Source organism: Ixodes scapularis, unplaced genomic scaffold (genome assembly GCF_016920785.2).
Source record: "Ixodes scapularis isolate PalLabHiFi unplaced genomic scaffold, ASM1692078v2 ptg000323l_1__unscaffolded, whole genome shotgun sequence".
Taxonomy (NCBI): domain Eukaryota; kingdom Metazoa; phylum Arthropoda; class Arachnida; order Ixodida; family Ixodidae; genus Ixodes; species Ixodes scapularis.
In genome coordinates this window covers 1,357,720-1,385,039 of record NW_024609965.1, presented here as the reverse complement: position 1 = coordinate 1,385,039, position 27,320 = coordinate 1,357,720, and the positions used below count along the sequence as shown (strand labels likewise).

The 27,320-nt window shown below is 45.6% G+C and overlaps 2 protein-coding genes across 2 annotated transcripts in view; one reads left to right on the top strand and one right to left on the bottom strand.

Moving 5' to 3' along the window:
• The window catches only part of LOC115330892 (flavin-containing monooxygenase 5-like), a 57,866-nt gene extending 41,266 nt beyond the window's left edge, over positions 1-16,600 (bottom strand). Inside the window, exons 1-2 of the mRNA XM_040212720.1 lie at positions 16,452-16,600; positions 11,187-11,604 (exon numbers count right to left, since the gene is read on the bottom strand). Coding sequence (XP_040068654.1) covers positions 11,187-11,604; positions 16,452-16,600 — 567 coding nt within the window. The remainder of the gene's footprint in view (positions 1-11,186; positions 11,605-16,451) is intronic.
• Positions 16,601-19,242: 2,642 nt separating this feature from the next.
• On the top strand, positions 19,243-26,967 carry LOC115332002 (putative nuclease HARBI1). Its single transcript, XM_042287797.1, has 4 exons — positions 19,243-19,548; positions 21,453-21,937; positions 22,598-22,837; positions 26,507-26,967. Exons 1-3 carry the CDS (start codon positions 19,243-19,245, stop codon positions 22,833-22,835), a joined length of 1,029 nt encoding a protein of 342 aa, XP_042143731.1. The 3' UTR covers positions 22,836-22,837; positions 26,507-26,967.
• The last annotated feature ends 353 nt before the right edge of the window (positions 26,968-27,320 follow it).

Below are 27,320 nucleotides of genomic sequence, written 5' to 3'. Positions count from 1 at the left end.
TCTAATATGTAATAGAGATTGCGACACGTGTTCAAGAGTGTCTTGATTTGCACTTGTCGTCATGTGCCGCTTAGAACACCGTCTCAGAGGCCAAAATGACGTGATGAGAGAACGAAATGTCGGGGTGTCAGATGCGTGGATGCTTGCAGTGAGCGAGCCAGAAATGTAAGAACAACAATTGTGAGGCTGCGAGTGTATCGCAGCTGCTTTTACCCGCGTTTCTCTGTCTACTGGAATGCCCAAAGGAAATTGACGCCTTGAAAAGGATTCGGGCGGATCCAGTTCCCCCATGATCGCGAATTTTTTTTTTTTATCAATTTAAAATATTGTTTTTGAAATTCCATTGTGACTTGTGGCAATTGTGCGACTACATTTTGTTTCATAGCCGTCTCGGTGAAGTTTAACCTGAAATAATATATAAAAAAAGTAGCGGTGGCTCTGAGACAAAGCGCTGGCCAAGGGTCCCCATTTGGCGGGTTTAAATCTGTCCGAGGTGCTAACAGTCTAACGGAGGCCTATTACTGAGAAGGCGTCCTGCAATCCAGACTTCGGTTGCACGACAAAAGATCTCCAGTTGGTAAAAAAATTAATTCGCTGTTTTTTCTGCAGCGCCGTGCCGGATATCCTTCCCTGGTGTGGCCCTAAGACCTGAATTTTGACTTCGCCTTGCCTTAGATCAAGGCGAAGCCAACACTACGGGCCGATAAACCCGATCAAGCAGCTTCAAGATTTCACGTTCATGCAGTTCCTTTTTTTTAATTTGTACGTTGATTGGCTATATCAATTGTACTGAATACACCGTGACATTCAGTCTTTAGTGAGCGTGCTCGTGTTTTAATGCGTTAGCATTAGAAGGCTCGTGTTTACGAAACTCCGGCGGTGTCTTTTGTTTGTAAGCGCCGGGGAAAGTTGGAGAAAAATGGGATAAGGTGATCCGGGTACGACGCTGACGTCAGCAAAGGTCAACCGCTACCTCTCTCTCCGGCGCTGACAATCTGACAGACACCGGCGTGTTTTCATCGAAACGAGCTCCTTCGTTTTCGGCAAAGTCACGAGCACAACTTTCGCGCAGCCAGAGAGGCGGAGGCGCCGCGCAACACTTCCTAGATTACAAAGCTGTAGTGCTGAATGAGATGGCATCATCAAAGAAGGCCAACGCTGGACACAGATTAGAAGCAAGTGCGGTGCCAGTGCTCCTTCGAGTCAAGTTTGAGCCGAACGTTGACGGAATCGTCGTGACTCATCTGTGCCCATTGCTGTCCTTCTCCGATGACGCCATCTTATTCAGCCCTATGGCTTTGTTATCTAGGAGGTGTTGCGCCGCCGCGCGGTAGAATGGGCGCGTGCTCAGTTGCCGCTCTGTCATCGTCGGTTTTTCTTTCTCTCTGGTTTGCGTGGTAGCGGTGCGTGGGCTGGTGATGGGTGTGTGTGTGTAGTTAAAACAATGGATGTGAATTCGTTTTCACCTAAGCTTATCATACAAACGTGTCTCTTGTAGCAAACAGGCAATAAAACAGTGGTACTCAGCTACTTTAATAACCACGAAGTTGTTATGAAACTAAATTCTGAGGTTTAAAAAAACAGAAAAGAAAAGTATACTCAAATGATACACAAATTGAATGACCATTATACACAGCCGTCTCGCTGACACTAATTTCCAGCAAAATAAACAACTAAGAAAACTAATTCATGAATTATGCATCGTGAAGAAGGATTCCCGCAAGCTGATACACAATGTATTCAATAACGAATATTAGGTGTGTGGTTTTCGGGGATCAAATTTTTGAATACTTCTATAATGCCGGGAATGCAAAAGAGGTGATATTGTGAAACGCTTGTTTTTTGTTTTTTCAAGAAAATTAAGTACTCGAGCAATATTTAGCTAGTTCAATCTAGCCCGAGTAGGAAATTTGTTTCACAATGGGCTCCGCTACATTATTCATTAATATCATTTCATAATAATGGCCTTAAGAAATTGACAGTGTTTTATCAACGTTTGCTTACGACGTACCGAAGATATGAGATAAGTGACAGGTCCGTCAACTAAAGTCTAATACTGGTGTTTCTTAAAATTTATAAAATTAAATTAAACGGCGCAAGAGAAGCGGCCTCTGGCAAGTTGGGCTGAAGTCGAACGCTAGGCATCACTCCATGAGCCTGTAGGGACAGATCATCATTTGTCCGAACAAATGCGATTTGTAGAATTAGGCGTAGCCGGCAACGAGATGCAACTATCTATTCGCTATAGATATCTCGCTGCAGTCGTGTGACTTTCGCGCAGATGTCTTCTTTTCGGCTTCATACCGCGAACCCCAGGCAGGCACTCAAGCTATCTCCCGCAGTATTTTACAATTATATTGAAATAAATACACATTTGCATCGAAATGGTTGTCTTAAGGAAATTATTAAAACACTTAAAATAATTCAGATATAATAGCTTCAAGACGGTATGAATTGATAAATAAAAAAAACGGCAAAAAGCGAGGAAAAGAAAAGGGGACAGGACAGAGCGCTTACTCCAACTTGGTGTTTCATGCATTCACCGGGGATTTAATTATTTATTGTTTGATGTAACCAAATGCCTGATAACTCCCAATAGAAGAAGAAAACGAAATTGTGAGAAAAAAAGAAAGCCAGCCGGTTGTGATACCTTCTATCCAGAACATATCTCTCAACTTCAAAAGAATGGCCTCAAAATACGAAGTATCGGTGGCATTATCAGCACCGAACAAGCTAAAAAAAAAATATGTCAAGATCAATTTGCTAACTGAAAATAGTAAACGTTGCACCGTCAGTCATACTCATAAGTACGTCACCGCAACGCCAACGTAGGTTATGAAATTCCGTTCACTTGTATGAAAGCGTACGTTGGATAATCAGGTCGCTGTCTGAATGTGAGTCTTTGAGAGCACCGCATTTCTTTTAAATCACCTTATTCGGGGCTTCTCACCGTACACGTCCGGGACTGCCACTTCACACCTATATTTAAATAGACTAAAATCCCCAAGCGCTATCATAACAAGAAATCCAGAGAACTCTTTGAGGCAAAAACCGCCTTGTCTCACGGGGAATCTTGCATAAGCACTCCATCAATAGCCTTGTCTCAGAAAGAGATGTGCTGGCTCAACATTCTTCCTTAGCCCGTCAAGCTTTAATGTTTTCTAATTTAATCTCTGACCTGGGTTGCAATTGCTCATAGTTCTAAAAACAAACAAACAATTATCGCGTTTTTTTTATATTTCTTTTTATCTTTCGTTTTCTTCGCTAATGTAAAGGAGTGAAAATACATGTAATTATTAATTTCTTTAATGCGTCTATAATCTACACCATTGTCCCTCTTTTTCCCCTTCTCCAGGGATTATTTTCGTCATTCTTGTCCAGCTCGCTTTCACCTTTGCATTTAATTGCATTATAACAATAATTACTTCTTGGTGTCAACGAGTCAACGACATAACTTCCGCGATACTTTCGTCGCCGCTCGGGTAGCTCGACCAATCTTGCTCGGATTCTCTTCCACAGGATAGCACAAGTTTTTAAACTTTTGCCACATGGGTTTACGCCACACATACATACCGTACTACGCTAACTCACAACAGTCTTTTAGTCGAGCGAAAAAAATGTGACAACAAGCGGCAATCGAGCACTTCTGGGCTATGATGTGCTCTCAGTACCGATCGCACAGCCGCATTTGTTTATCTACAGTGACTACATCGGCTGTCATCGGTGTTTAGCTGATTACCTTTGAACAATTCATTAAACGCGAGGTACCATTAAAAAAACTCGAGCAACTAAACGTTTTAACATTGCGATGAATATGTTGTTTACTTCTTACCTGAGCGAGCGACCAGCCGCGGCATGCTGCTTTTGGAGCGTTGCAAGACGGACCTTCCACTGCTGTGGAAGGTCCGTCTTGGACAGTCCCTTTAAAGCCGCGTAAAGTGCGGTATCCACCATGTGGCTACACTTTGCAGCCCCGCGAGGGCACTCACAGTGACTCTCTAAAATGTCACCTTTACCGGGGAGCATCATCTTTACCGCGTAGCTACAATTTTTAAACGACGCCTGGACATTCGCAACTAGAGTGAAATCCTTCACCTCAAAAGAAAGGACGTATCCTTCAGGTGTGTCCTTTCACCTTTTTCGAAGGCTGCGTTTTCGCCGGTGAAAAAACGGTGAATCTCTGACAGACGCAGGAAAGGTAAAGCAGCCATCGCTTTGACTAGCCGACGTAAAGCAGGCGACGTTAACTGCGCCAACCGCGCCAATCGCGACAACCCGCCGACGCCGTTAAAGAGAGAGGGGTCTCGCCGCACACGAAAGGAGGGTGAACGTATTTGGGAGGGAACTTGCGGACACTAAACACCCTCACTTTCGGTTTTTAGCAAACAAACCTCGGCACCCCGGGACACCTCGCCAGTGAGTCCTTCGACTTCTCTCCTTGATGCGCGTCTGCTAATTGTTAGACGAAAACAACGTACCGCTCGAGTTATTTCGTCTGCCCTCTCTGAAAGGCGAAGTCGAGCTCGCTCGTAAAGACCTGCACTTCCGAAAGTCGCTGGAAAGATAAGACAGACGCAGACGACGTTGCAAAGGAGCAGACGACGCTCAGATAGGGGGTCGCGATCAGCCAATCAGGGCTCGGCGTTCTGACGTCACCGCTACCCCCTGCACAAGAAGCAGGCGAACTTGCGCTCCGCATAGCATCACTTCCTCGCGCCGCTCCCAAGCCACAGGAGTCGACCGGGTGACGATGTGACAGTGCGGCTAGGGTGACTACATGTCTGTCTGTCTCAGGGTGAAGACATCCTTTGTTGCCCTGAATGTGCCAGCCCGTGACGCTCTCGCGCACTCGGTGCGTGACTTGGGCGGTAAAATAGCGTCTATGCATTAGTCAAAGCTACGCGCTCGAGGTGAGTGACACCGGATTACACGGTAACCGGAATGCGCGCACTTCAAAATGCATAAAAAACGATTGGACGGGAAAATGGTTGAGATGTCACCACTCAAGCAAAAGCGCGCGTGTGTATGAAGGCAGTACACACAATTAGCGCGACAGGGGACGAACACAGGAAACAAAGAAAACACAGGACAGAGCGCTCTCTCCTGTCTTCCTTTTCTTCCCTGTATTCGTCCCTGTCACGCTAATTTTGTGTACTGTGTTCAACCAACTAGGCCATCAAATTATTTTGCTGCTATATGAATGCACTTTAACCGCTCATTCACACTGGAAGCGGATCCGCGTTCGCGAAGTGGTTGCGAACGCAGTTGTGTAAAGATCCAGTACAATTGCGCGCGCATTCGATGACATCAGGTGCGCGTGCAATTGTACTGGATCTTTATAGGATGTATTCACTGGACGCCATATTTGAGGGCGATGTTTAGAGTGCATGAGTGATAAAACGTATTTATCAAAGGAATGGGATTCATCACGATTTCTTGATGTATCCCATTCCTTTAATAAATACGTTTTCTCACTCATGCACTCTAAACATCGCCCTCAAATTTGACTCTGAACAAGCTCACATTAATAGCCTGCTAAAACTGCCGCCCTTGATGGTGCTAAATGCACGCTCCAGAAGGACTGCGGAAGCTCGCCGCCAGCACGCGCTCAGCAGCAGCGCACACGGATATGGCCGCCAGTGAATACTCCCTATACAACCGCGTTCGAAACCGCTTTGCGAGCGAGGATCCGCTTCCAGTGTGAATGAGGGGTAAGTGCGGCGACGCAAAAGTACCCCGAGTGACAGAGCCACATAATAGGAGAGTTTAGACAATGGGCGGAGCAAAGGCCGCCGCCAGCGCCGAAAACTCCCCCCGCGGTTAGAGCGTAAACTAAAGGTAGGACACAGCGTCAATCAATCAGGAGGCCGCTGCGTCACAATGTTGCAAACGTCATTTAAAGCGTGAAACAGAAGCGCTCAATATGGGCCTCTCTACTCCATCTCACATATGTCTGCAGTAAAGACGAAGGCACAGGCGCGTGAGCCTACCTCAGCGAAATGGTTTTGTTTGTACGAGAACTCGTGCATAGGAGGCACTTTCCAAAGCCACGCGCTCGTGCCCATGCCTTTTTATGCACTGCTGATGTTTGTGCAGATGGAGTATCGGTGACAGTTTGCTCTGGGCCGGCTTGCTACAACAGCGTCTAAGCTAAAACTGGCTGAAAGAAATCAGTGCAAAGGGTGGGGCGAGCGAGCGTCTTGAGCCGCGAAGTCGCGCTCGACTTGTGCGCAGGTTTTGGTAGTGCTTTCGTTCTCCACCTCAGCTGAGACCACGGTAGCTGAGACGCTTTTTCTAGCAAATCGGGCCTGGTTTGGGGTGCACGTTCGTTTATTCTACACTTTAATATTGGCGTGACGAAGAACTCACCTGCGCAAAGTTTTCAGTCATCGATAGCTAGACCTTTTTCACTCTAGCAACGCTAAGACGGCTTAAATTAGTGGTGTCGCATATTTAGAGCTCACGACCACTGCTAGGGGCTGTTGCTCGCCTATTCAAACCAAAGTATAGCCAAACTCTCCCAATAAACGGCTCTGGAGTGACGGCGCCCACAGCGCGCCACCGGAGAAACGCAGAAGTCCAAGACGCGCCGCGCGAGGTTCGAGCACATCTTAGTAGGACCCGCACCCTCACACCCCGACGCATTTCCGTTAGTTCTCAGGAGCCCGCCAGCTGGAGCAGCCTGTGTCGATGGCCACGCGTTTCGACGTTCGTGTTTCATTCCGTGCTGACTGTACATTTAGCTTCTCATCTGGAACTTTCTTGGGAGTACGTGATAATGAATCTTAAGAGATGCATTCTTGCTGTCTGTTACCACACTCCTCAGTGTAACACTAGTTTTGTGGGCAAGCTACACGATGCTCTTCATGTTGTGGTAACCATTTTTTCCAAATCACCAATGTTTTTTTTTCTTCTCGTTTTTCGGGGGGGGGGGGGGGGGGATTTCATTTCCTCAGTATCGCCTGGTTAGACCAATACCCCACTTTAATCTTATCTTCATTCCAATGCAATCACTTCCTAAACATGTGTTCCAATTTCAACCATAATCAGCTAGTTGAACAGCCAGCAAGAATTACAGCTCACTGATCAAGTGTACTTGAACTGGTCTCCACTAACTGCCCTTACCTTGTGTCACCGATTTCGTATTAGTCCGGTCTTAGCGACCATACTTTGCTGCACCTGTTTTTTAATATAAAAAACAGCTAAATACATAAAGACACAAATGTAATTAGGCATTAGTGTAAAGCAGATTTTTAGCTATTAATGAACAACTTTGCATTGTCGTGCATCTATTTTGGCTATCATGTGACAGGCAAACGGTTAATCTAACTGGGACTTATTTCAAGAAAGCGCCACAAGGCTCAGTAACATACACATCCCGTGCCGCGTGATTAAATTTGACGCACAGTCACCGTGGTAAAACGTAACTCTGAAACGACTAGCAAATAAAAGGAAAGGTTTGTTCCGTACAGCGGAAGGCTCGTCATGTGAAAGTTGTTGGGAAACCACAAACTCGCTGCCAAAAACTACTAGGAGGCTGTAAGCCAGGCTAAACGTACTTTGATTTACAGCAACGTTAGCATCATTACTAATAGAAAACGCGAAACAGTTTTGCAGTACTATAAACCGGAAAGTAACTTGTCCCGTATCACTAACCGACGAGGAAGGCGAGGTGTTGCCGAACGATGTTATTTCTAGTTTATTAAACAACACGCTGTCTAAGGCCTTTTCCTGCTCTTGGATACAATTCTAATTTTGAATTTGAGTCTGCTAATTATTTTTAAAGTTCCTAGTAATAATCGATTGTTTAGGTATAATTAAACTAATTGATTTTCGTAAGCTGTCCTCGTCTGTTGGTGCTGATGAAATTAATTGCAAAATCCTTACAAACACCAAAACGTTTTCCTCTATAATTCCTGCAAAGCTCTTTCAGCACCCTTTAGATGTTCCATGTTTACCTGATGATTGGAAAGTGGAAATGGTTGTGCCTGCATATATGTGCGGGCCTAAGCATTCACCTAATAGACTCTGTCCAATATTTCTAACCAGCGTTGCCTGCAAAACTTTACAGCATATTATTCACTGTAATCTTGCCAACGTCCTTGACTCAAATTCCTGTTTAACCCGTATCAGCACGGCTTTCGGAAATTATTCTCTTGCGAAACCCAACTTTTATCTTTCACTCATAATCTGCATGCTATTCTGGACCATGCATCACAGGCGGACTACCTATTTCTTGGTTTTTCTAAAGCTTCGGATAAAGTCAGTCATCAGTTATTGTTTTTAAAACTAAGTAAACCTAATATCGAGTGAAACTTACTTCGTAGAATTTGGTGTTTTTTTTATCATCGCAATTTCTAACAGTCAATGGCTCTAATCTCTCTTTAACCCTCTTTAACTCAAGTGTTCCTCAAGGTTCAGTTCTAGGCTATTACTCTTTCTCACATATATTAAAGATCTGCCAACCTGCATCTCGCCTGTTTTATTATCGGCCGATGATTGTGTAATTTACCGAGAAATATGAACCAAAAATTACATCAGCTTTTCGCAGTCTGATTTAATCTCACTAGCTAACTTGTGCCGCACTTGGCTATTGGAAATAAGCATCCCCAAGTGCAAATCAATGTCCGCATCCCGTCGTAACAAAGTTTCGCCTATTTGCTGTTTTAAGATCATGCAATTAGAATCCGTGTAAGTGTATAAATACCTTGGTCTTCATATAACTCCTAAGCTGTCCTTGCGCATTCATACAGTGCACATAATTAACGATGCTAACCGGATGCTCAGCTTTCTAAGGAGAAAATTTCGTTCTGTTTCAGTATCTCTTAAGCTCTGTCTCTATATGTCACTCGTTTGATCGAAGCTTGAGTACACAGCCTCTGCCTGGGGCTTAGGCATGAAGCACCTTTTTCACTTTCATACCATGGTTGTAAACTTCTGGATGAACACACGCGGGATTGAAACATACGGACGCACTCATTGTAGACTTTGCAAAGTTATCGAAAGGTTGACCCATGCTTTTATTTTTTCGTGTTGACGCTGTATTCCTTTCGGATTTTTTTCAAATGGACGCTGAAAAAAGATTGAAGTGGAAGAGACAAACCTTCCCTACATGCATTTCGCCGAACACCTCGATACCATTCAAGGCGTTTTAGTAGTTCAAGGTCTTTGAAGTTTATGGAAAACGCGTAAAGTGAATATTGAAGCAGTTTTCACAAATACATCCTGGGTAAATTAATATATATATATATATATATATATATATATATATATATATATATATGATTCTTTTGAAGTAGGTTCAAACATAATTGGCCCGCTGTGATGAAAATGATGAATGGAAATACGTCGTGAAAAATGTCAGTTGTTTCCCTGGTATAATTTAATCCACGATAGCACCAGTCGATTTAGAAAGTTTACTTGACACCTCCTTTTTTGTGATGACTCTTATGCTTTTGTAGATGTCCACTATACCGTTGTTTTTATTCTTACAGATTTGTTAAAAAAAACATGAAAGCTACACTTATGCGGTTTGTGCCAGGAAGTTATACGCCCGGGGGGACAATATGGGGGTAGTTAATTTTTGCGATCAGTCGGATAATTATTTAAAACTCGTTAATTAAATTTTAATTCTTGAAAAGAGTCATATGGTTTCACTTAGAAATTTGCTGAGCGTCTTCAGAAACCCCTAAATCAGTTATTTCTAGAAAGACTTTGAGCGCGTGAGAAGGGCAGTAGTGCGCTAAAGTTACCACTCGCGGAGCTGGTACAAGGCTGGGGCTAGAGAAGAGGTGGGAACATTGCGCAAGCGCTTTAACGGAACCGCTAGCCTTGTACCTGCTCCACGAGTGCTAACTTTAGTGCAATACTACGCTTCTCACGCACTGATATTCTTTCTGAAAATGACTGATTTAGTAGTTTTCGATATCGCTCAACAAGTTCCTAATTGAAGCAATCTGTCTATTTTCACCCATTAAAAAGTTAATTAACAAATCTTAATTAATTAGCCTACTTATACCAAAGATTAAACACCCACATAATGTCCCTCCGGCGTATAACTCACACGCACAAACCGCATAAATGTAGCTTTCATGGTTTTATTTTAAACAAATCTGTAATAAGAAAAAAAAACTTATAATGTAAAGCGAATGGAACGCACTGCTTGTATGTTATGAAAAAAAAAACGGATTGCATATCTTTAAATTACATATAATGAATACATAATAATGTGTATAATCTACAATGTATATTATAATGTATATATATATATATATATATATTTAATGTAATACCGAATTCCTTGTACATAAAAATATAATCTAACGGAAATGTAACGCTCTGCCTGTATATAATGTAAAGTATTACTTGTATACAGTACTGTAAATTATATTATAATTGTAAACAAACAAAAAAAAATCGCCCGATTTCTTTTTTTTTTTTTTTTTTTTGTGCTCCGCGTGGCTGCGCGGAGCACGTGGAGTGAAAGCTCGTTCTGGAGAACCTAGGGATCCTAGGTTCAACCCCACCCTCGCCCGTTTTGATCTGGAAGAGCATCAAACCGGCTCGCCGTCGTGTATCACTACTGCCTGGTGCACGTTAAAGACCTCAGGCTAGCGGTTTGTACTGCGCTGGCCAAATTCCTCATTTACAGCTGAGAGACAAGTCGCACGTTGAGGCAGACGAGCGTCTAGCTGTATAATCATACAAACACCAAACGTTCCTCTAAATGCCAACGCTGCAGACAAACGTGCCGGTGCCTGTGCTTAGTTCAGTAGAATGCCTTGCTTGTAAGAACTCGCGCGTAAAACTGCCACTTTAAAAAGCAACGCTGTCGCCCTGAGCACTGACGGTGTCTGCGACATGGGCTCGTAGAGATTTCACATGGTATGTCAAATTAGCCAGTTTAGAGAATAAATAAATCAAATCAATGCTTATATTGCACTAAAATTTAAAATCTAACAGTCGAACGCTGAAAGTGAGAAAGCTGGTCTGGAAAAAAAGCCTCATCGAAGTTCCCCATGAGCCTCGCAGTGTGACGCAAGCAGCTCCGCTTGCTTGCATGCGGAATCGTTTTTTGTTTTTGTTTTGTTTTATATTTAGGAAAGGTATTACGCATTGTCCTGACCCTGTTGACGGGTGTGTCTTCTGCAATGCAATGTGTCCGCTGTCAAGCAGGTGAGACTCACCTCGGCAGCCACATGGCATGCGTCAACGGCAGCGTCGACGCCGGAGTTTCCGATGCCCACGACGGCAACCCTCCTGTCCTTGAACTGGTCCGGTACCTTGAGGCTGTGCGTGTGAACGATCTTGCCCTTGAATTTCTCCTTGCCCTTGAACGTGGGAACGTTAGGGAACCCGTAGTGCCCCGAGGCCACTAACACTGCGTCAAAGGTCTCTCTGCACTCCACGTCACCGTTGAGATCCTTGACGAGTACGTCCCAGCGACCAGTGGAGTCGTAGTCCTCGGCCTGTGCCACACGGAGGACTTCGTGACGCAGGCGTACTTTACCCGTGATGCCAAAATGGTCCGCGTAGCTCCTGATGTACGCCAACATCTTGGTGTGGTGCATGAAGTTGGGAGCCTCTTTGGGAGGGGGAAAGTCGCTGCAGAAATAGAGAACAGTGAACGCTGTCTTGATATGTAGGCCTTTATAAATAGTGACGATAAGAGAAGAATAACAGTTAATTAGTATGAAAATGAATATTCGAGCAATCAATCAAGTACTAGAATAAAACGAATGCAGAGTGAAAAAAATCCATCATGTTTTCACAGAAAATGGGGTTTGTATGAAAATAGATATAGATTAATTGCATAAATGAACACATTTAATACAATATTCGCATGCCCTATAGCTAAGAGATCCTTATGGTTGGATGCGAATCAATTGGTGATCCTCCGCGAGTGGCATGTGCTGGCTATCCTGGTGCGCGGGCTGATTCACCGATATCAAAGAGACCTACGGTACTTTTAAGATGGCCCAATGAATGGGGAATAACAATAGAATTGTTAACTTATGTGCCAGGAAAGGAAGTTGTCTCAGATACACATGTCATGATGATGCGAATGGCAAGAGATGATCCCTTACGATGAAAATGTGTTGAACTAGTTGATTTTACATATTGGAATGGGGAACCAGCTGAACTTACATAAAAAACTGTGAGGAGAGGCAAGATATCCGACCAGCGACCGGATGTATTTTATTCTATCTCTCCTTATATAGTCTCTGTAAGTTCAGCTGGTTTCAAAATTAAAAAAAAATAATAATAATCCCTGTTTTTTATTTTTTTTGTTTGTTTTGACGTGTAAAGACTGCAATCTAAAATTGTAGTCTTGTTGAAAATTGTCGTTTAGGGCACAAACGTAAGCAGTAAAATTTGGTGACGGTCAATACCATTTTAAAGTAAAACGAGTTGGTATCGTTTCTCCGCTGACAGTGTCGAGAACTGTAGATCTAAATTGGTCAGGGAATCTAGGCCGCTTTGTCTCCATTTTGGACTTTGGGCGCAGTTTTCTGATAGAGCCTCCTGAAAAAAGAGCTTTATTAAAATTTAAAAAAAAAAAAAACACACGCGAAAAAAAAAAAGGATCCACAACGTGTGGCCATACGAGAGATGGGACGTACGTAATACCAAACAAAGAATCCAAATGAAGCAGTTTTGCTAGCACAATTAACAATTTTAATTGCTTCGAGGCATTCTTTCTTAAATTATACACGTAATACGCTCATAAGAATTCTCAAGATAAATAAAATTAGGAGACGTCGTTGGTTAAACATCTCGGTATGCGAACACATTCTAACGAAGGCTGTACGTGTCTGACGCGTTTTTGTGTGTCCTTTGTCTCCTTTTGCGTTCGCATACCAAGATGCTCAAATAGTGTCGGTGTTTTTCGTCTGATCTATCGAATTCAAATTATGCTAAATGAATACTATTGAAGACAGAAGAACGGCTACAATGCAATTTACGGGCCTTCTAACAAAGAAAATATGGTAAACAACCATGATCAAACATCAAATTGGCCTGCGCGTCTTTTCATTGGGTAAAATAGCATAATACGTCAAATGGTCCTTTTATGGGGTATTATGCTATATCGGACGTATGGTTGATTATCTTTTTTTTTCAATAGGGGGCGCTTTCGCAAACGATGCACAAGTGAATTTGAAAACGTATTTATCTTTGTACTTGAATCACGCTTCAATGAAGCAGTAGTTGGTCAGGCTGTTCAGCGTCTCCTGTCATTGATTGCCGTTGAATCCACGAGTTGTATAACATCTAATTCATAGTTCACTTTAAAACATCTTATTCGAGAATTAAAAACGGAGAAGACGCTTTTGTCTATGCAACGCTGCGGAAACGCTACTCCCCGCACAGCTTTTCTTCAGTAGCGGGCAGTTTAGAAAACTGCGGCATTGAATTTTTACTTTGGCGTTGCGCTTTTAGATCCAACTTCAAAAAAAATCGAATCACAAGGCTTGACCAACTGAGGCTACGCTTCTCGCTTCGCGTTTTATTCCTTGTTTTTTGTTTTATATATCGGGAAGCGCTGCGATCTTACAGCCTGCGAAATAATCATTAACTGATCGAATAAAACCTGGTCTTGAGCTGGTAGTTGGTATTTTTGCAAAACGGAATACCGCGGATATACGTAGCCTTGGCTTTAGTGCGCGCCGGGTTTTCAGACGATGACGAAAACATCGCTCCAGACTTGATGTGATGTAGCGAATGTTTAACCGAAACTTTTCACTTGCACCTTGTTTCCCTCGTAAGTAAAATTTATATTAGAAAATATGAGTTTTTGTGTTAACAAAACCTTCTTGGCTATTTAACAATACCAGTAACTCTCTTAAGATCATCGAAAAAACGAAAGCTTGGCCAAAGGTATTTCACACTCCCGATGTACGCGTGTCCCCGTCTGCCCCCCCCCCCTCCCCCCCCCCCCCCCCCCCCGCCACTCACCAAAAAAGAAAAAGAATCTAAACAAGCGCACGAATGAGCAAATACAGTGTTCATTTATCGCAAAATTAAAATAGGCTTCGCTGAACGCTTATTCTACTCCAAAATCCAGTGCTAGAGGTTGGAACCAGATGCCAAAGTTTCAGTATTATGCGTTGTGTTATTCAAAAGTTGCTATATTTTAAAATTGTTTAATGGAAAAACGGGGTCCATTTTCCCCCGTTTTTGGTAACAGGCACCATAGAGCTCTTTCTATTCGAAAACTTTGTCGACTGCAATTTTTTATTTGAAAAATTCTGAAAATCGCCTATAAATTGTTAATAACATTATGCTTGGTAATGAAACTTTATCATCTGTTTCTGTCCTCTAGCGATACATTTGGGGCGGAAAATGACCGTTCGTTGATGCATATATTTATTCAGTTACTAAAACTGTTTTGCTTTTGTTTTTTCAGGGGCGGAACACATTCACACTTTAAAATTATATTATTCCTAAACCGTATGTGATTGTTTTTGTTTTACCTTAAGCTTTAAGGGTACTTTCGAATGAACCTTTATAGAATGCATGCGAGCAGAATATCGGCTGGATTCTGTGCAAAAAGTGTCTAGCTCGGGTACAATAGGAAAAAGGCCGCACAAAGGCGAGGGCAAGATAAAGGATGCACAATCCATAGTAGGGAATGCCAAAGAAAACGAAGGCGCTCTTAATCAGAATTAATCGCACATACTCGTAACGAGGCGTGAATATTTTCTTGAGATTTTGCAAGCGACTCAGTGGGAATCGAACCTCGGTTTGTGCGATCCACGGCCCGACGCCTTTGCTTGGCGCCTCGAGGGGACGCGAAAGTGAATGGACAGCTGCATGACACGGGAGACGGCAGGAACAGGCAACAGCCAGCGCGCGCACCAAAGGATAACGCAGTCGGAGTATGACGTCACAACTTCGCATAGAAGATAGTATATATATTAGCGGGTGCGATAAACTTCCACGCGCGATTACCTCAATTCAAGAGCACTAAGACTTCAATGCGCTTCACGCAATCTCATGAGACGCAGAGCCCAGATACTCTACTGGGGAAATACATCTTACATCGCTCTTTTGCATTTTAGATAGCGCGCTTTCAGCGCCGAATCATGTTGGAAACCCTCACTGAGAGAACGCACGCGCATCCCGCTGTCCCTCCCGCTTTCACGCTGCACGGAGGGAGAGGGCTATCACCGGCAATCCGGGATACCTGATTTTCCAAGGCAGAGGAGACGGCTGTCTCCGGGAGACCGTAGGCTTGGGACTTCTCGGAGACAGCCGTCTCTCCTGCACGAACCCCACGGGAATGCTGGGTTGAGTGTGTGCCTGTCAAAGATATATCTACGAGCATGCTGGTTCATCATTTCCTATTGTTGCTTTCCCTTGATTAAGTAGGATTTTACTCTCTCTCATACTTAGTGTACGACGCTGCCGTCCAAGTTGCTAGCTTGTGAATGGGGTTTAATCTCGTCGATCATTTCACGCGTTCTCTCGCAAGCAAAACCATGGATGAAGCCACGCGCTCACGACAGTAACTTTGACAGCGTTGTATACTAAACTAAATTCCCTGAATCTTTGGAAAGTAGTGCCAAGCTCCCCGTATTGTTGCCATTTTTATTCATGTAGTATAATTTCTGTATCACCTCTCAATTCTTTGTTAGCTGATCTCAGTAGACCTATTGCTAAATTACCCAAGCATCAAGGATAATGCTGGGAATGTATGTACGCGCGCCACACGCACTTGCATTCAAATATAAAACATTCAAAGCAAAGCACCGAAATAAAGTGTTGATAAACCCGTGTGCCAGACGCAATTTGTTTTAAGCATTTCCTTTAGAAGAGTTACTACTGCTAAAGTCAGCGCGTGCAGCGCGTGTACCTACACTCGCAGCATGCTTTTTAGTGGTTGAGCAATTTAGCAAAAGGTCTATTCCAGGTGACAGCTTGCTTTATCGAGGTACCCTCGAGTACCAAGATGCGGCGCCGCCATGACGTGCAACGCCGCATCTCGTGGCGGTGCGAAGATGTGCGACAAGCGCGTACCTTCCCACCACCACGAGATTTGGTGTAGGTGCTTGACGGCATTGAAAACTAATTTCTTTGTCTCAGAATATCCAAGAGGAACAAAACCGTTTTAAGAGATTTGTAGAGATATGCATGATTGGTAATTTGATTGTAAGCACAGTCTCTTATAGTGACGAGGATCTCTTTCAGTACGATGATGATCCATAGCGGTCGCCACTGGATCTAAACAACCCTTTAGAAGCTTCGAAGATTTAAGGGACCAAGATGGCGATTGTCATGGGAACTGAAACAGATCAGCCAATCACATTGCGAGGTTGGTTCATCTGAAAGTTAGTATTTTTTTTTCCAGCTAGGAGGTAAAGAAGGCAAGGGTGCTGCTTTGCCAGGGTCCATTGACTTTGGGGGAAACCTGCCTCCCAAGACGGTCAAAAGTATTCTAAAGTACGTGCCTGAATGCGCCCAGTTCCTTGCTGCTATTTATGACGGTAGACCACATGACGGACGGTAGGCCTTCCTGGCTGTCGCCGCGGTAGGCCCACAGGCCACCCAGACTGGACGACAGCTCGTAGATGACTGGCTCGAAGCCCTCGTCAAGCATCTGACGTGCAGCGAGGATGCCGCTCGATCCGCCTCCGACAATGCAGACACGCAGTGGCCCTTTGTCATTGCTGATGCGCTGCATGATACTAAAAGAAATTTCAATTAATTTTAGGCTCTCTCCTTGTTCTAATCTTTAATAATTGTATCACACATGCAATTCCATCGTGTATCAGGTTGCATGTTGACGACTGCGTTTTCTACAGCAAAATGTCCGGTGACGACGACGCTCAAGACCTACAAAGTGGTGTGATAAATGGAAGATGTATTTTAATGTATCCAAACATGTTCATGTTCGACTCACTAGAAAACGTAAAACGGTCCCTGCTGTTTTCAACCTAAACAATCACCCTTTAAAAATTAGTACTAAGGCAACCTATCTCAGGGTTCCCTTAGCCGATGATTTCAGATGAAATAATCACGTGAAGTAATTGTGCTCTAAGGCTAGCGACATGCCGCACATTATGCGTCGCAACTTCAGAAACGTTTTGGCTCACTTGAAAGAAACCTTCTAAATTTATTACGTCCTCCCGATTACGGACCATGCCTGTATTATTTGGGACCCGCACATGCAAATAATTATAAACAAAATCGGAAGAATTCAAAATGAGGCTGCGAGATAGGTGCTAAATAACTGTAATTTTCACGATAATGTATCTCAAATCTCAAACTCGGATGGATACCTTCACAAATACGACGAAAGTTTCTCCGTCCGAAGTTGATGCATAATCTATATTACTTTAGCATCGGGATAGATAAATCAAGATACATAGTGGCACCTAATTATGTTTCGCGTCAGACTGGCAATAAGAAAAAGATCTGAGAATTTTTCACACGTACTGGGGTTTTTGAAATATTTATTTCACCTCCCCCCCCCCCCCCCTTCCCGACCCCCAAAAATTTAGTGACCGGAACGTGCTGCCCGACTTACTGGTAAAGGATCATAACTTTCAATGCTTTTTTGATGAAATCAGATTATTGTAGTTTATTTTTACGGTTTACTTTGCTCGGCCTGTGTTTGCTGTTGATCGTGTTCTCATATTATTGAAGTATATATGAGCATGTTTCTCCTGGATGATTTGGTATTTTTTGTTGTTTGTTCCGCTATACGTTAGCTTTTGTATAATTGTTTCCGTCCCCCTAATGTGATGCCCACCGGGTGATGTAGGCACCAAATAAATAATAGACGATTCTTAATTCTATGCTCGATTCGCTGCTCATTTTGCTAGAAGTATGGTGCTAATGACAGCGTTAATAAGGGGAAAATAAACACGAAAATTGTAAGTCCTCTTCCTTTTGCTGGAATGTGATCGATACATCATTCATATGTTTGCAGAGTCACAGCTCAGCGCGCGAACGTTCGTCAGATTCGAAAGCGAGAGCTTCTACGAGGGACTCTGAAAGGGGCACGAAACATAATTACGTACATGTCGCCTTGAAGAATGCTTGTTCTGCACGAGCGCCATGCTTGACAGATGGAAACTGGCCACCGCCATTCCTCTGCTCGTGCAGAGAAGTCCGTGAAATTAAAACTTTTCCAAAGCTATGTTCATGCTCAAGGTGCACATGCTTGCACTCATAGGGCACCAGTTGGGGCACCATGCTTGAATTCGTCTTGAGAGAGTATTAACGAAAAATTGGGGTGTGTGTATATTTATGCAGTCTCGAACGTAGTCTGCCGCAACGAGCGACTTGTCTCCCAGCTGTAGATGCGAAATCTAGCCAGTGCAGTACACCCGCTAGCCTGCGGTCTTTAACGTGCACCACGCAGTAGCGATTCACGACCGCACGCCGGTACGATGCTCATCAAGATCAAAGCGGGCAGGGCTGGGGATTGAACCCAGGATCCCTGGGCCGGTTTGCTCATCTTGCGGCTGCGGCCGCGGCTGCGGCCAGGAGGGATATTTCTGTCACGTGACCAGCTCCATGGGGACAAGAAAGTACCTAGCGTCCCTTCCTAATGGCGGAGAAATCCGTGTCGCTTCGAGTACAAAAGTATAATTTCGCTCGCAGAAACTGACTGCACAGGCTTTCAACTGAGGTCCAATTGACCGCCCCATCATACGTTAGGAGCGGCAGGTAAAGTTACGGTCAGGGAACGTAAATATAAAGCAAAATAAAGAAAAAATCACGCTAAACAAAAGCGGTGGTTGTGTATTTATATATATGTGCCAGCAAGGTTCGCACCATCGGCCGCGTAGTCGAGCGGTTAGAACGCCGGGACTGGTCGTCGCGTTGAAAAAGTTCCGGGTTCAAATCCGGCGAAAAGTTTTTTTTTTTATTTTGCGCGTTTTTTTGTGTTTTTTGTTTGTGATAATTTTTACAAACCGTCCTTGCTATGTCTGAGTCTTTGTTTCTTGCTCAACATCTATTTTAATAGTTCTAAACGCAGAGACTACTTTTGCGTCCCAAAACGTCTGGCTACCCTACCTGTTGCGTGTTTTGCGCCATTTTCGGTTCTGCCGCACCTGCATTTCTTTCAACCGTTTCTTGACCGATTGCTAAACCGTTCCACCGACATACTCACCGACCGACCGACGGACTGACTACGACTGATTGACGGACTTGTCAACGCTCTCTGTCTGTGTGTGCCTACATAGAGACATGTCATCTAGGTCGAGACGCCTTGTTCGGCGAGAACGGATGTATCGGCAGTATGGCATTCTGATGCTAGGCAGGGAACGCGTATTCCGAGAGCGCCTTAATCCTCTCGACGTGTTCGACGAGTTCGAGCTGCAGCAGCGATTCCGCTTCGGTTACGACGGCATCATGTATCTGGTCGAGCTTCTTCGGCCAGACCTGGAACCACAGACGCGCCGCAGTCAAGTCGTTTCTACGGAGCTGCAGGTGATTGTTGCGCTTCGGTTTTTCGCTACCGGGAACTTTCTCATCACGGCTGGCGACTACGTGCACGTCCACGTATCCACTGCATCGCGGATAGTCAGGAAGGTGACTGCAGCACTAGCGCGTCGTGCAGAGAGGTTAATACGGTAAGTGGCAACATATTTATACCCTTTGTGGCGTTTAACCGGGCTATAATAAAGTCCTTGATTTAGCTGTTCATTTGATGTCATGCCAGCTAACTTGATGGAGGATTATGTGTTCAGTGGTGTCAAAGTGACACACTTGAAGAATATTTTTTTGCTTTGCCAGGCGATTCTTGATGGTGTCAGAATACTACACAATCAATATTTTGCTACAGCATCACGTATATTTTTAAGTAAAAAAAAAAAAACAATTGCTCGAAACCGAAACCGAACTGGGGAGGAAGAAGAAATGCAGAGGAGGAGAGGTTCGGCGTAAGTCAACTCTCTCCTCCTCTATATTTCTCGCTGTGCATCTAGCCATCTCGTACAAACGAGATGGCTAGATGCACAGCCATCTGGTTCAAACAAGGGAGCCTTTTTGAAGGCTCCCTAGTTTAAACTAGACGGCAATGCAACTGAATGGCTGTGCAACTTTTTTTTTTTATGTCAATGTAAATGTTGTTGTTTACAAGACACAAAAAATGCGTTTCATATGTCTTTTCTATTTTTAATATTCAGTGTGTGCCTTCGATGACCCACGACTTTGATCATATCTGGTGGTTGTGTCTAAACTACAGAAAACGGCATGTGACCGCGGAGAGAGCGCGAAACCCATGTACGACGAAACCGTCCGATCTGACGTCCGATCAGGCAATATGACGCTCGGAGGCGAGGGTTTTCAACGTTTGCCGAAGGTCATTCCGGCAGCTCGCACGTCGGATTGGACGGTTTCGTCGTACACGTGTTTCGCGCTGAAGAGAGTGAGCGCGACTCGAACAGTCCAGTTCTCGATCGGCGGTTTTCGGGTGGAAAGAAACCGAATTCCGAGTCACAAATTCTTTTCTGAGCAGTTGGGCTCTCACATGTCACGTACAACTAAAAACCTCGGCCAGCATAAATACCCTGTCAGTGTCCCTTTAAGATTGCCCACACAAGCGAGTGTAAAGGCGGGTTCACCTACTTGCGACCAAGTATACGACCGAGTGAGACAAGACCGATTTCTAAGCCCCTTTCAATGGCGTAGGACCAGATGCGCTGCTGCGGAGCAGCTCCAAAGCCGTCGCAAGAGGCTCAAAACGCGGTCTTGCCTCAGAAGGTCCTACTCGGTTGCAAGTGTGCGAACGAGCCTTTACCGCCGTATTCAGAAACCTCACTCAAACTACACTCAAACTGAAGGGCCCCTCCAGTTCCTCGAGGAAGGCGCAAGGCCGGCGCTGGCCAATCGCGACGGCGGATCCGTCCTCGCGATTGGCCAGCGCCGGCCCTCGCGCCTTCCTCAAGGAAGTGGAGGGGCCCTTCAGTTTGAGTGTAGTTTGAGTGAGGTTTCTGAATACGGCGGTTAGTGTATCAGTGACGAGAGCGATAATAACCGAAGTGGAAGGCGTTGAAGCATTCATAATTGTAAACCCTTAATATTTTCGCAATCGGTCGTAATACCTGGAGGAAATAATAAAACAAATTGGCGATCCCAGAGCCCTAGAAACAAAATGTTATTTTTCCCCTTTCAAACACCAATATGAATAGGTTTTAATTCCCATTTAAAAAAAGAAAAAAAAAAAAACAGAAGGAACAACTTTTGGCCAATATAAAGTTTCTCAGTTGTACTTCCCTCTCTACAATGTTAGAAAATGCATTCCTTTACAAGTACTCGCTGTGTTATGAGCTCGTACTTTTCGATAATTTGAACAATGATGAATGAAGCATTTTTTGATCTACCACAACAATTATTATTTTTAAAAGGAGTCCACACAATGTATATACTTTGGTATTTCGAAACTGTAATTGGTCGTATTAAAAAAAAAGTGCTTCTTGTAACTCTTCACAAAGTGGGTGTATGTGACAATAATTTTAGTGCACAGATTCCAGAGCAGACGACAAATGTTTCAATGCAGGTGGCCAAATGAAGCTGAGGCGGCTGAAGTGCAGCAGCAGTTCTTTGAGGTGGCGGGCTTTCCTTCCGTTGTGGGTGCTGTGGATGGTACGCACATTCGGATTCAAGGACCGTCGGACCACGAAGAAGCGTACGTCAACCGCCATGGCTACCACTCCATCAACGTGCAGCTAGTGGTGGACGCTGCATTCCAAATTCGTCATGTGTTAGCAAGGTGGCCTGGCAGTGCAAACGACTCCAAGATCTTCAAGAAGAGCGCCCTTTCCGTAAAGCTATCCAATGGAACCTACGACGGCTTGCTGCTGGGCGACAGCGGATATGCGTGCGAGCCATGGCTCATGACACCCTTCCTGGTGCCCTCGTCATCGCCAGAGGAGGAATACAACAAAGCTCACATCACGACCAGGTGTATCGTGGAAAGGTAAGCACATACATTAACATGATTTGTTCATTATCGCCATCTAAGTGGTTCAAATCATTTATATCTTAGTCACATAGAAACCCTCAAGCATTCGTCAGACATTTGGTAGGATGAATGCTGACAAAAATACAGCTAAGTGCATCTAATATGAATGTGAAAAATACATAAACAAAGTTGATGACGGCACTAATTAAATAAAAATGAAGCCTTCAAATAATTTAGTCTTATTCTTTTGCCTTGCTCCCCGCTTAAAATTGGCTAAAAGTGAACTATATCAACTAAAAAAGTGCACGTTACATTCATTTCCGCTTTTTTTACAACGTAGCTTTTAGCTCGAATATTATCTTTGGTTATTTATGGTGCAGAATGCGATTGAGAGAAACCATTCTTTAGCGTCCAATTATTATAATTTTACACTCTTTTCACATATATTGAAGATAATCTAATCAGCCTAACAAGTTTATATCTAACAAATTATGCATAGGTTTAAAAAAATTCACTATGTTTGTGCAAAAGTGCAGGGGGTGCCATTTGTGCATTCTTCAAAATTTACCTTTGTTTTGATACAACGATGCGAGGAGCAATCAGAAGTGCCCTCCAATTAAAATGTAAGCCCCTGTAGTTCATTATACATACTGCAGCATCCGGCCACTTTTGCAGGACCATTGGCCAACTGAAAAGAAGGTTTAACTGCCTGCACGCTGAGCTCCGGATGCTACCCAAGAGATGCTGCGACATCGTGGTGGCCTGCTGCATCCTCCACAACCTCGCCAAATGGTTTCCGTGCAGCCTTCCCAGCACTTCCCTGCCAAGTGAGGTTCCCACCGATCCCATAGAAGCAATACGGCCAGACAGCGTGGCAGCCCGAGCTGCTATTGTGGCCCGGTTTTTTTCGTGAATGTAAGTAGACTTATTCCATATTGCGTGAGAGGCATTCGCAGACATTATGTTCTAAAGTGAATGATTCATCTTTGTTATTTGAACTTGTTAACTGTACCTCTTTCGCATAATGTATTTAAGGTTGTCTCAAAGAGAACAGTAGGAATGTGACAAGAGGATAAATAAAAACAGCAGTATTTTTATTTGCATACTGAAAGACTACAAGATACTGCATCAAACATAACACCAATGTCACATTGCCAAAAAAAGTGAAAGCTGCTTACGACTCCCTGTAACGCCGAATTAGAGCGCAGCTCTTGAGGAGGAGGAGGGAAGGGCACTGGGGGGGGGGGGGGGGTTAAACTAACCAGGTGGGGGTCACGTGACCCCCAATGCCGATGATGTCATCACTGACGTCACTGATGACGTCATCAGTGACGATGACGATGCGGGTACCGATGACGTCATAAGTGACGTCACTGATGACTTCACCAGTGATGATGACGATGACGATGCGAATGTCGGTGACGTCATCAGTGACGTCGCTGATGACGTCATCAGTGATGATGACGATGACGATGCGGATGTCGGTAACGTCATCAGTGATGATGACGATGACGATGCTGATGCCGGTGACGTCATCAGTGATGATGACGATGACGATGCGGATGCCGGTGACGTCATCAGTGACGATGACGATGACGATGTGGATGCCGCTGACGACATCAGTGACGTCACTGATGACGTCATCAGTGATGAGGACGATGACGATGCGGATGCCGGTGACGTCATCAGTGATGATGACGATGACGATGTGGATGCCGGTGACGTCATCAGTGATGATGACGATGACGATGTGGATGCCGGTGACGTCATCAGTGATGATGACGTCATCAGTGATGATGATGATGACGATGTGGATGCTGGTGACGTCATCAGTGACGATGACGTCATTGGGGGGTCACGTGACCTCGGGGGGGGTCACGTGCCCCCCACGAGGTCACGTGACCTCGGTGGGGGGCTCGCGCGGTGCATTATGGGACAATTCCCATGATGCACCGCGCGGTTACGCCGACGCCGACGCCGACGCCGACGCCGACGGCGACGCCGACGCCGCTCAAGCCGGAAACGGGCCCCTAAGAGCTGCGCTCTAAAAAAAGTGAAAGCCGTTTACAAATCCCTGTAACGCCGAATTGGAGCGCAGCTCTTGAGGAGGAGGAGTGAAGGGTACTGAGGGGAGGGTAGACCCCTCCCCTTCTCCTCCTCCTCCCCTCATTCTTTAATATGCTCCGGGGGGGGTGTCACGTGACTTCGGGGAGGGGGTCACGTGACCTCGGGGAGGCGTGACCTGGAGGTGACCTCAAGGCCACGTGACCCCAAAGGTGACCCCCACGTGACCTTGGGGGTCACGTGACCTGGAGGGGTCACGTGACCTCGGGGGGTCACGTGACCTCAGAGGGGTCACGTGACCTGGGGGTCACGTGGGGTCACGTGACCTTGAGATGACCTTGGAAGGGGTCACGTGACCTTGGGGAGGCGACCGCGTGACCTCGGGGGTCACGTGACCTCAGAGGGGTCACGTGACCTTCAAAGGGTCACGTGGGGTCATCTTGGGGTCACGTGACATTGAGATGACCTTGGAAGGGGTCACGTGACCTCGAGGGGTCACGTGACCTTCAGGGGGTCACGTGGGGTCACGTGACCTTGAGATGACCTTGGGAGGGGTCACGTGACCTTGGGGGTCACGTGACCTTGGGATGACCTTGGTTACGCCGACGCCGACGGCGACGGCGACGGCGACGCCGCTCAAGCCGGGAACGGGCCCCTAAGAGCTGCGCTCTAAAAAGTTCTAAAATCATATCACAGTGTTTTTATTTAACAGTTATGTTTGGCTGCCAGCGCCGGCCCTAGGGGTGGGCTACCTGGGCGGTCAAGGCGCCATGAAACGGGGGGCGCCGCCACGCCCCTCCTTTCAACTTTTTTTAGAGCGCAGCTCTTAGGGGCCCGTTCCCGGCTTGAGCGGCGTCGCCGTCGGCGTTGGCGTCGCCGTCGCCGTCGGCGTTGGCGTCGCCGTCGCCGTCGGCGTCGGCGTAACCAAGGTCATCCCAAGGTCACGTGACCCCCAAGGTCACGTGACCCCTCCCAAGGTCATCTCAAGGTCACGTGACCCCAAGATGACCCCACGTGACCCTTTGAAGGTCACGTGACCCCTCTCAGGTCACGTGCCCCCTGAGGTCACGTGGTCTCCTCCCCAAAGTCACGTGACCCCTTCCAAGGTCATCTCAAGGTCACGTGACCCCAAGGTGACCCCCACGTGACCCCCAGGTCACGTGACCCCTCTGAGGTCACGTGACCCCTCTGAGGTCACGTGACCCCTCTGAGGTCACGTGACCCCCCGAGGTCACGTGACCCCTTCAGGTCACGTGACCCCCAAGGTCACGTGGGGGTCACCTTGGGGGTCACGTGACCTTGAGGTGACCCCCAGGTCACGCCTCCCCGAGGTCACGTGACCCCCTCCCGAAGTCACGTGACACCCCCCCCCCGAGGTCACGTGACCCCCCCCCGAGCATACTACAGAATGAGGGGAGGAGGAGGAGAAGGGGGAGGGGTCTACCCTTAGTACCCTTCACTCCTCCTCCTCAAGAGCTGCGCTCCAATTCGGCGTTACAGGGATTTGTAAACGGCTTTCACTTTTTTTTTTTGATTTATATGAGCACGGTGCCCGACACGACGCTATGCGCCGAGAAACTGAGGGAGAGAAGGAGACGAGAGCGGTCGTCAGAACGTCAAGCTCTGATACGAATGATTAGTTGGTAGACTCAAAGCTAGCTGCCTTTGTCTCCATTATGCTCGTCGAACGCGTTAAAAACGCGGAACGCCGACGTCAAGCGTGTGGTGGCTTTCGTATTCGAACGCGTTCGACGGGCGCAGTGGAGACAAAGGCATACTCTGATACGAATGATCAGTGGGTAGGCTCAAAGCTAAATAGCTTTGAGTCTACCCACTGATCATTCGTATCGGAGCCCAGCGTTCTGACGATCCCTCTCGTCTCCTTCTCTCCCTCACTCTCTCGGCACATATGCTCAATCGCCGTTCGTGTTTAGAATGTGGTTCTCGCCTGAGAAAACGCTCCTGTTGGGCCATCACCGGCCACTACTGCATGTTTACTTACAACGTGATGTCGTACCTAGTAGATAGGGGACGATTGAATGGGTTAAAACAGCGCTAAAGACGAAGGACCAGTAAAAGGAAACACACAGACACAGCGCTGATTTGCAACAGAATTTTTACTTCTACGCCATTCAGAAAGTAAGCTTCAAATGGGGGCGTATATAAAAAGGTGGGGTGTGGGGGGGGGGGGGGGGTGGATGAGGCGCATGGCCGGAGTTTGCCCAGAGCTCTTGTGGGTGTATAGCCGGCCCTGACGGCTGCCACTACGAAAAAACGCTTTTTGTTAGTTGTCATGTTCAAGTTTCAAGCTTCAAGTTTCTTAATTTCTAGCTCGAGCTTGAGCTTTTTTAACTTAAATAACTCTGCCTTTTCCGCCCGAGCCATCCGTTGCGCAATCGCAGCCTCCTCGTAATAGTTTTTTGCCGCCGCGGCGGCTGAGATTACTGCTTCAGCGGCATCCAGTGCCCTCTTAGCGGCTGCTTTGTCAAGCTCAATGTTCTCTGCTTTACACTCTTGCAGTTCCTCACTTCGCCGCTGGAAACGACGCGCAGCCGTCCTGCACCAGCGACTTGGTCGGATGCCTGGAGGAGGGAGGGGCTCGTCTGCCCTAAGGCCAAGGTTTCCGGGCTGACCAGCCTCCTGCCTAGCAGCCCGTTCGTGCGGTGGCAGCAGAACTTCAGCAGAGCCAATACTGTACAGAACCATGTGGATGCTGATTTTAGCCGAGTGCGAAAAAGGCACACATTTTGCGTTGTTAAAACAATTCACAGTTTCCAGCAGCCCATTTTTGTGTTAGGTATGTTTACGCAGTATTGGGAAAAGTAGTAAGGACTTATCTCGGTTGCAGTTTTGTGCCGCCTGTTTATAGTGAAGCCAGTGTCATTTGAGAAACATCTGTCAATAATCGGTTCCTTCACTCTACCCTCACCTCGAATACATTTTGGTCGGTGTGAAAATATTACTGAACTTTACCTTACTATACTCACATCATCACTAGGCGATGTACGGCTGGAGGTAATTTCTTTGTTTAGTAGCATGTAGAAATAAGAAATAAGATATTTTTTTGTTCAAATAACTCACGAGTGTATCGCCTGTCCTTCTTTCTGCTTTTTTACAATATATGTGCACTCACACACTATAAAAGTGCAAACAGTCCTTTTCGCAAGCTTTCCACAACTTCAAATTCTCCTGGTTTTTGCTACATCGACTGCGCAGAAAAAAAAAAAAAAAGGGCTTCTTATTTGTTGAATTAAAAAGTTAATGTCCACCATGTTCCCAAACTGATAAATACATATTTTATGGCTTTCTGTTTCCGCTGTTTTCCAGCTACCTT

Bases quoted from the DNA above. Each gene is read 5' to 3' on its own strand.
- LOC115332002 (XM_042287797.1), top strand. From the start codon at position 19,243: ATGTATCGGCAGTATGGCATTCTGATGCTAGGCAGGGAACGCGTATTC. The intron at 19,549-21,452 runs GTGACTGCAGCA...CTCTTCACAAAG, and splicing joins CATCGCGGATAGTCAGGAAG to TGGGTGTATGTGACAATAAT. The intron at 21,938-22,597 runs GTAAGCACATAC...CCACTTTTGCAG, and splicing joins ACCAGGTGTATCGTGGAAAG to GACCATTGGCCAACTGAAAA.